The sequence below is a fragment of the Lolium rigidum genome, chromosome 4 (assembly GCF_022539505.1).
Source record: "Lolium rigidum isolate FL_2022 chromosome 4, APGP_CSIRO_Lrig_0.1, whole genome shotgun sequence".
Classification (NCBI taxonomy): Eukaryota; Viridiplantae; Streptophyta; class Magnoliopsida; order Poales; family Poaceae; genus Lolium; species Lolium rigidum.
The window spans coordinates 90,432,416-90,441,110 of record NC_061511.1 but is presented as its reverse complement, the minus strand read 5'-3'; the positions used below and the strand labels follow the sequence as shown (position 1 = coordinate 90,441,110).

The 8,695-nt window shown below is 41.0% G+C and overlaps 2 protein-coding genes across 2 annotated transcripts; both read right to left on the bottom strand.

The window, feature by feature from the left end:
• Positions 1-869: 869 nt before the first annotated feature.
• On the bottom strand, positions 870-4,615 carry LOC124649914 (ATPase GET3B-like). The gene is made up of 11 exons (XM_047189481.1): positions 4,507-4,615; positions 4,063-4,271; positions 3,912-3,971; positions 3,508-3,603; positions 2,820-2,891; positions 2,656-2,724; positions 2,499-2,564; positions 1,677-1,739; positions 1,491-1,589; positions 1,269-1,403; positions 870-1,056 (listed from the first exon to the last, which is right to left on the bottom strand). Exons 1-11 carry the CDS (start codon positions 4,613-4,615, stop codon positions 919-921), a joined length of 1,116 nt encoding a protein of 371 aa, XP_047045437.1. The 3' UTR covers positions 870-918.
• Positions 4,616-5,461: 846 nt separating this feature from the next.
• On the bottom strand, positions 5,462-7,619 carry LOC124708725 (60S ribosomal protein L34). The gene is made up of 4 exons (XM_047240400.1): positions 7,496-7,619; positions 7,327-7,406; positions 5,841-5,950; positions 5,462-5,769 (listed from the first exon to the last, which is right to left on the bottom strand). Exons 1-4 carry the CDS (start codon positions 7,572-7,574, stop codon positions 5,679-5,681), a joined length of 360 nt encoding a protein of 119 aa, XP_047096356.1. The 5' UTR covers positions 7,575-7,619; the 3' UTR covers positions 5,462-5,678.
• Between the last annotated feature and the right edge of the window lie 1,076 nt (positions 7,620-8,695).

Here is an 8,695-nt window from a genome sequence, read left to right as displayed (position 1 = left end):
AATCAAATTTCAAAAAAGTTATATGCCTCGTGAAACAGAGGAATTAGTATACTGCTATGTTATTGATAGAAAAGGGGTTCTTGTTTTTACTTCAACATCCGCCCAATATTTTTTTATTTCCAAATGCAGGTGGGAAGTCTCATGGAAGGAGAAAACTATACAGAAGGCTCCTGTAGGTGGCCGGAAAGCAAACTCTTAAAATGAGAGAAAGCAAAGCAGAAATAAACTAAGACGAGCGAAAAGGCAAGCTGGCCGGAGCTTCATATAGTGTGTCACTTAAACCTTCTTCAGTTTGCGTTAGTTGAGTGGAATGTGAAGTGCATACAACTAGCTTTTCACAACGCATCATCTTTGATGAAGAAGAATACTATTGCTGCATCTCATATACTTATTGTGTAATGTAGATGACCTACGAAATCTATTTATGAGCATGTTGCATGATGTCTTATATGGTAAGTAGTTGTGTTTTCAACCACTATCCATCCAGATTAATAATATATATTTTTTTGAACAAAGATTAATAATAATGAAAACAAGCCTGCAATAGCGCACGTCCAGATTTGCTTATGTAAATGGTTTGAGTTATGACAAAATAGGGGGCAAACTGAAGATCACAATAGGTTCTTCCCAAGTTGTTGAGTTATGCACACGGGATAATGTCCAGATACCAAGAAAGGAGAACAGTTTTTCCCTTGAAACTTTTTGGTGTCCCAAAAGTGCGGTAGCTAACGGTTCCAGGCTTCCCACGAGTATTTCTACGTAATGGGGCAAGCTTCAATACTTCTACAGCCTGAACAGACTGATACCCTGCTGGGATTCATCTTTTGTAGAGATTTCTAGGATAGCCCCACCCATACCAATGTCCTGAAGCTTCAGATAAGAAACCAGAATTCTCATCATGTCTACACATCATAGCAGCTATTTCCATACCACATCGCTGAAGAATCTGAGAGCAGGGACGCCTTTGACCTCCACATCCTGTAGTGGTGCTTGGATTAGCTTTAGGCCACCAAGTTCACGATCCGCGCTTATCATATTGAGGGCCCGTGTTTCTTCCTGAAATTGACAGGTTTTATATTCAGAAAGGTGACTGCAATTCAGAAGGCAAGTTGCAAGGGATGTAGCTTTGCTAAGTTATGACTCTGCCATTGGGCAGAAGAAGCTTTTAGAAATCTATGTTACACTACACTGGAAGCTCCTTGCCAATATGAACCACGGAAATCACATAGGATGTTCTGTGAGTTGCAAGAATGGTAGCAACTTTGTACCTTCCGTTTTACAGCGCAAAATCTGCATTCAGAGGCAGATAAAGGCAATACTTGATTTACAACAAGCCTTGTTGCCGGCGCACCATCCTTCTTTAAAGAAGCATGAAACCTTGATGATTCTGTAATGGCCATCACCTGAAAAGAGCAATGGGTTTTATACTTCTCTGTCCTCAACAAGCTTTTGCATCAAATAGCGGTTGCGACTATTGTACAAATATTTACCGTAGGAATCGTCACAATGAGAAATTCGGTTAACTGTGGGTCTTGTATAAGATCACGTACTCTGGCAATCTGCTGCCTCAGTTCCTCTATCTTGGCAGGCTATGAACAATAAGATTATCAGTATGTACTCTATACTTAAAATATATACTCCTACTCTACTGAAACTGGAAAATGATATGTACTTACATCTATTTGCTCTTTCCCAAAAACTGATTTAAGAGCAGGGTATGAAGATGCTACATTCGCAGCCTGAAATGTCCATGTGCAGTTACATATGTTATACTTACTTCCACAATCACATAAACATAAGACTGGTTCCAGGATCCCAGCAGAGCTTAAATTCAAGAAAAACTCCAAAAGAATTCCAACAGCTGTTAAAACTTCAGTGCTTCCTACATCAATGTAGATGGACGCCTAATTTGTAGTGTACATTTAAATTAACAATTTGATTCAAAGTAACACATGTTTGGACAAAAATGTTTTCAAAATGCATAATGACATTTGAGCACATGCTGCATACCACATACCATCTTGTACTTCATGAATATCGATTTGGATACTTTAGTAAAATAAGATTAATGAACTAAGTCATATTTTTACAGATAACGGAGAAGAGCGCAAAGGGTTTCAAAACAGTTTAGATGTCCAGGTGAAAAGTATTTTGCATTATAAGTTTAAGCGTATGTTCTATTTGTCAAAGAAAAATTACCAAGTTGAACCTAATAATAGAGTTTGTTCGCTTTCTTCTCTTTCCTCGCAATCAACCTCATGGCCATAAATCTATAATCAAGTTTAGTGAATAGAATGCGGAAAAAAGTTAGCTTTGATACTGTTTTGTCCATGCCATTGTTCCTTAATAATCACTAATACCTACACTAGGTTACTGTTACGTAATTATCCCAACGAAAAAAACATGTGCAAACACATACTCGGTCAAATGAAGTTCATGGAACCAGGATAAAGCTACAAGAGGTAAGGTTAGCACTTAGCAGCTACACCAAAGCTCACCTTATTGGCCATACTGAGGAACTTCTCCATTAAAGTAGCAGCAGACAAAAGGTTAAGTGTATGCCCCTGTGCAATATAAGTATAGTAATCCATTAGGAGTGGAAGAAATGGAAATACAGTGCATAAGGATTCAGGGCTCAGTGAGGAGTATGCATACAGTGGCCCCAGTATCCAAAACAATGCGCCTAAATTTATTGCTCTCTTGCAGTTCGACGATTTGTATCAGCTGGAAAGGATAAGCATCAGATGATGACTGAACTTTAAGAAGTACGCGATCAATATTTATACATCTCACAAGAATCTGTAATATTTGGTTGATACCTTTGAAATTGCAATGCCTTCCCCCAATCCAGGAGTTTTCATCAGCATTTCATGCAGCTTATTCTTTCCCAGCTTAAGTGGCAAGATATCAAAGGCATAAGTAATGTGATTTAGTAAGACATGAAAACAGAAGCACTTCTCTTCTGGAAGAAGAGCAGACAAAGCTTTACTTGTGGCATCTCTATGTCAGACAATATGGAATCAGAACTGTTTGTGAATTTGTGGAGCAATGGAATGCAAACGTAATGATGAAAAATTGATACTGTGCTACAAATTGAAGTAACATAAGCATATCACACCAATAACTCAAGTCCAACTCCAAGACCCATCATTTCCTCAGGTGTGTTGCCAATCAAGAGAAGGGAAGGGCAGCAGTGAGCATACACGTAACGCTGTAACCTATGGAGTACAAGCTTTACACATCAATGCGAACGCAATAAAAAAGAAAAATTACAGAAAAAGACATTGACTAGGTGCACTGTGCTGCCAATCATTGTATATTATCGATTTGTGTCCTATCAGTGCATTTGCTAATTGGAAATTGGAAATGGCCAAGAAAGGGACTGAAAACAGTCACCGGAATTTACATGAAGGAAACTTCAGTTTGATACTTGAATGTAGTGGGATTAGAAACCCATTCAAATGCACAATAGAGAGACAATGAACAAAATTCTGAGCCAATGTTTACCGGATCAGCAAGAACTCCAAGCCCTATCTTGCCCAGCATGTTACGCATTGAAGATCCAAAACTAGAAGAGTCCTCCTTCGCATCCACATGGCCAATCTGTAAAGAATAAGTTCCACCGATGAAACCAAAAAAAAAAACATGAGCAGAACTGGATCCGCTCGATGACTTCAAAAAATGTATATGCATCAGCATTCACCACCCCTTGGAAACCGTACAATCGATACACGACAAAATACAGTTCCACCTATGAAATGGAACATCAACTTCTTGCATTCACTACCTCTGTGGACTATAAAAGCGTGTGTTTTCTGATTGGACAACTGGGGGTGGCTATGCACACCGAATTGATAACACTGAAGGATGAAAATGGATATTGCAAAACATTACGGTGTGGCTGCTCCTACCTCGGCCGCAAAAAGAGAGTCAACTCCAGTGACAGGTACGATTTTACCGCCACTCAGGTCCTATCGACAGCACAAGCAAGATATTCAGCAAAAATGCTAACGAATTGATCCCACTAGCATCTTTTATAGTATAACACAAGAGTTCAGATACTTGTTCGAGTGTATCACCCAGTGAATGTGCTGGGTGCATAGAGACTATGAGCGTCGGTTCACCATGGTTGGCAAACTTCACAGCGAGAGATGCTGCCAAGCTTGTTTTCCCAACACCACCTTTGCCTCCGAACACGTAGTACTTCTGTGTGCTGGAAACCATCTCACCAAATCCTCCATTAACCTCCACCAGACTGGAATTGCGTCTTGCTGTTAAATATTTCAGAAATAGCACGGTTAGCATGTCCCTTGTGGTTCAGAGCAGCAGTTATGGAGTTCAGTAAAGCAGTCACAACTCACAACTGATCATGCTTCATAAGATAAGTACAAGTATGATCCAGATTAAAGGCACTGTCCAAAGTCCAAACTCCGTAGGACACAAACGCAAGGCAAGATTATACCAGAGAGCGCAAGAGGGGGAGGGGGAGGGGCTGGACGGGCGAACCTTGGGTGCTCCAGTTAGCTACGAAGGGCTCCACCGCCGCCGGCGTAGAAAGGCGGCGGGAGGCAGCGACGGCGAGCCGCCGAGCCATAGGGTTTAGGAGAGCCGCCATTTGGGGCTTTGGGCTATAGGCTATAGGGCTCTTGGGTTGGCCGGACTGGGGAAGCAGGATTCAGGTCCTGAGAAACTGGAAGAGGACCCGGGGCAGTTATGCAATTATTTCTTCTTTTTTTTAGTTGGACTGGAAAATCATTCATGAATCATGACTCCCCTTGATCCAAATTAGTAGTTGTTGCAGGTTCAATAAACGTTGCCTAAATCTGTGTTGATGGAGTATTTTTTTGTTAACAATGTTTAGTCAATTTTCTCCATGGAGTCAAGATGCCAAGATATTCTTTTACCACGATGAAACATGTGTTTTTTTGTTTCCAGCGGACCTATTGTCTTGCAAAGGGTTGGATTTTTTTTTTCGAAAACATGTTTCAGAAGATTATGGTTGAACCATTCTAGGTTAACAGTCCTGCACAAATTAATTCTGATGTGGAAACATCTTCCCAAACATTCCAAAATGGAACCAAGGTGTTGATCTAACAGTCACAATCTTCTGGTGACAAGCATGATCCATATACAAGGGACTTGTTGCCAGGCACGAGATGTTTTTCTGGCAGCGAAACTGAGCGAAAGTTGGTCCATAATGAAGCTCGTGCTTTATTTTTTGCAAGCACAGGTTGCTTTAGATTCAATGTACATATGTTATGCATAGACACCAATTTCTCCATGTTAGAGCAGGGATAGCTGATACATAAAAACAGAGTTAAACTTAACTATATAAGCATGTCAACCTTGTATGCATAGTCACTTAAAAGAAAGAAAAGGAATCTTCTCCAGGATCAGCAAGAAGAACACAAGGCAACGGCACAGAACATTTCACAACAACACAGTGACAATAATGCAAAGATATCCTAAAACCGTGATATATAAACCAAGTACTCAGGTCAAACATAAAGTAATAGCATTGGGTAACAATATCCAGATCCACCATCAAAACAAGAAAATGGACTGAAATCTTGCTTAATTCAGAAAACCACCAGCTTAGCATACTGAGCAGGCTTGACTCAGCACTTGTCACCATCTGTCCTCCAAAAATTATCACGAGTATAAAGGGCCTCGGCCATTTACTTTGATGGTTGCTTCTCCTTGGTCTTCTGGATCTTCAGAACCTTCTTCACGATCTTTTGCTCTTCAACAAGGAAAGCGCGGATGATCCTGTGATAAAAAATGTCAGATGGCGGAAGATAGAGAATGATTAGCCAACAGTTCATACAGGATGTACTAACCTCTCCCTAACAGCTGGACCAGATAGAACGCCACCATAAGGACGATTCACAGTTCTCCTGTTCCTGGATAATCTGGATCTTTTGTACTCAGTAGGCCTAAGGTGAGGAATCTACAACATCAAACAAACAATATTATAACTTGCAAAGTTGCAAGGACAAATCATTGACAGTATACAGCATGAAAGAAATTTACATCTTCAGCAAATAAAGTGCCAACAACACATAAACAGAGCAAAATTATTTTCACCAGATCTTATTTTCATGCGAGTTAAAAACTGTTAAGTAAAGATTCTTGCATTGGAATATTGGATCAAGCGACAGATGTAAGAACTAAGAAGTGCCACAACAACATATAACCCAAAGAGCAAGTCCGCTTAGGTTTGAGCTCATTTTATTTAGACTCACCCAAGTCCACTAAGTTCATCAATCGCGAACAACTATGAACCATAATAATGAAGGCCCTTTAACATGTATAAAAACACAAACATATTCTACAACTTTTAGGAATTATAACCCAGATTGCTTAGGCTTGCTTGTTGTGGTGATGAACTGCTATTCAATGTTGCAATTAAGCATCCTTTCAGTTTTAATAACAAAACCACCCAGCAAATTTTCAAGATTCAGGCCTGCACTACAATGCAGGGTTGGTAGCAATAGCACCATACTGTTAACCTGTAATCAGTTTTGCATTCCCTTTGGAGCTAGCACATTCATGATTGATGCAATAAAATTTAACTGCCCAACTACACTACAGTAGCAAATGCTGCAGTAACAAATGCTCAGAACATGTAAAGCTGATGAAATTGTAAATAGGGCACTAGCCGAATTGACGTTTCACAGAGCCAACGTACACTGAACACAAATGTACGCTACTACATTTATAACAACATAAAATTACTATCGCCACGCCGGAAGCATTTCGACCCAGATGGCTTAGGCTTGCTTGTTGTGGTGATAAACTGCTATTCAATGCTGCAATTAAGCATCCTTTCAGTTGTAATAACAAAACCTCCCAGCAAATTTTCAAGATTCACGCCTGCACTGCAATGCAGGGTTGGTGGCAATAGCACCATATAGTTAATCTGTAATCAGTTTTGCATTCCCTTTGGAACTAGCATATTTCATGATTGATGCAATAAAATTTAACTGCCCAACTACACTACAATAGCAAATGCTGCAGTAACAAATGCTCAGAACATGTAAAGCTGATGAAAATGTAAATATGGCACTAGCCGAATTGACGTTTTACAGAGCCAATCTACATGGAACACGAAGGTACGCTACATTTAACAACATAAAATTACTATCGCCACGCCAGAAGCATACATCAAACAGATACATACCGCATATAAAAGATCACAGAGGTCGGAAAAGACAATCAGGAGACACGTATATCGTCAAAAGAGCTTCGAATCAAGGTGGAACTACAATAGGCAAGCGGATTCAAGCCAAAAGATAAGGAAAGGATCACACGGCGAACGCTTACCCCCTGGATCTTCTTGCCGGTGACCGGGCATTTCGGCCCGCTGGCCCTCTTCTTGGTGTACTGGTACACAAGCTTCCCTCCTGCACCAATCACACGCGAGTTCAGCGGACGGGCGACCCAGGGACTCGAATCGCGGCCGGAGAGAACCCGTGGGGAACGCAGATCTCACCTGGGGTCTTGACGACCCTGGTCTGGTTGGACTTGGTCGCGTAGCTGTGGCGCTTCCGGTACGTCAGGCGCTGCACCATGGCGTCGGCCTCGCTGTCGCGCGCTTCTCTCTGCGAGGGGTCCGGCGGCGGCGGCGGTGGCGGCGGCTAAAACCCTGGGCGAGCAAATCTGGTGGGTTGGTTCCGGGAGCGAATAAAAGGGAGGGTGCCGGAACCTGACCTACATCGGACGGCTCTGGAGCTGTGGATCCAACGGTTAGTATGGCCTATAGTGGTTGAGCTGTTTTTTCCCCTCGACAATTGTCATGTCTCCACTGTTTTGATGCGTCCTTTTCTTTTTCCTTTTTTTGATTTTTTGAAAAAGGCAGATGCTAGGTTTAGAAAAGGCAAGATTAAAATATGTCGGATGCAAGGCATTTTAGCCGGCTGATTTGAAAGGTTTGATCAGTGAGAATTCGGGGACTTCGATCAATGCAATATTGAATCTCCCACCACAACCTTTTCTTTTTGTATGTATGCAATATCATTGCAACATTTTCCTCTTGATTTGGAAACTTAAGTAAAGATGATGCAACATGTCAAACATGTTCATGTATGCAATAAATCTTCATCTGGTTGTAGCCAAATGTAAAAAAATGTGTCGTTGTTTCTAGGGGCGGTTCTAGCATCCCTACAGCTCGGGCACCTGCACATGCTTGCTAGTGTCGCCATGCCTATGTTATTGTCTGAAAAATCATTTTAGGCATGTTTTCCTAGTCTTTGAGATGTTTCTGGTTCACCACTTGTTTTTCTTTAACATTAAAACCCAACGCATGCAACATATGTGTATTCGTTTCAAAAAATACATTTGCAACATTGGAGAAACTTATTTGTAGCATGCGTCATGATATCATTGTTGCATCTTTAGTCGTGCTTGCACAAAGAAACGATACACTTGTGGCATTTTGAAAATGCCTTTGAAACATTTGCAATTCCCCAAAAACAGAGACCTCCGGCATTGACCATGGAGGCACCGCCACGTGTTGTTTTGCTGCTTGTTTGACTACGTGTTTTCTTTTTTAGAGAAGTCCAATTTACCCCGTAAACTCGTCTCAAAGTTCAGATTACAACCATCAACTTTACTTTGGTTCAATCTTCAACCCTGAATTCTATAAACCGTTCAAAATTGGACCTTCTACCCTTTTTTGACATGTATTGAACCG

Bases quoted from the DNA above. Each gene is read 5' to 3' on its own strand.
- LOC124649914 (XM_047189481.1), bottom strand. From the start codon at position 4,615: ATGGCGGCTCTCCTAAACCCTATGGCTCGGCGGCTCGCCGTCGCTGCC. The intron at 1,740-2,498 runs GTGAGCTTTGGT...TGGACATTTCAG, and splicing joins TCCTCAGTATGGCCAATAAG to GCTGCGAATGTAGCATCTTC. The intron at 1,057-1,268 runs GTACAAAGTTGC...TGTCAATTTCAG, and splicing joins TTTGCGCTGTAAAACGGAAG to GAAGAAACACGGGCCCTCAA.
- LOC124708725 (XM_047240400.1), bottom strand. From the start codon at position 7,574: ATGGTGCAGCGCCTGACGTACCGGAAGCGCCACAGCTACGCGACCAAG. The intron at 7,407-7,495 runs GTGAGATCTGCG...TGATTGGTGCAG, and splicing joins CAGGGTCGTCAAGACCCCAG to GAGGGAAGCTTGTGTACCAG. The intron at 5,770-5,840 runs GTTAGTACATCC...TTTTTATCACAG, and splicing joins GGTCCAGCTGTTAGGGAGAG to GATCATCCGCGCTTTCCTTG.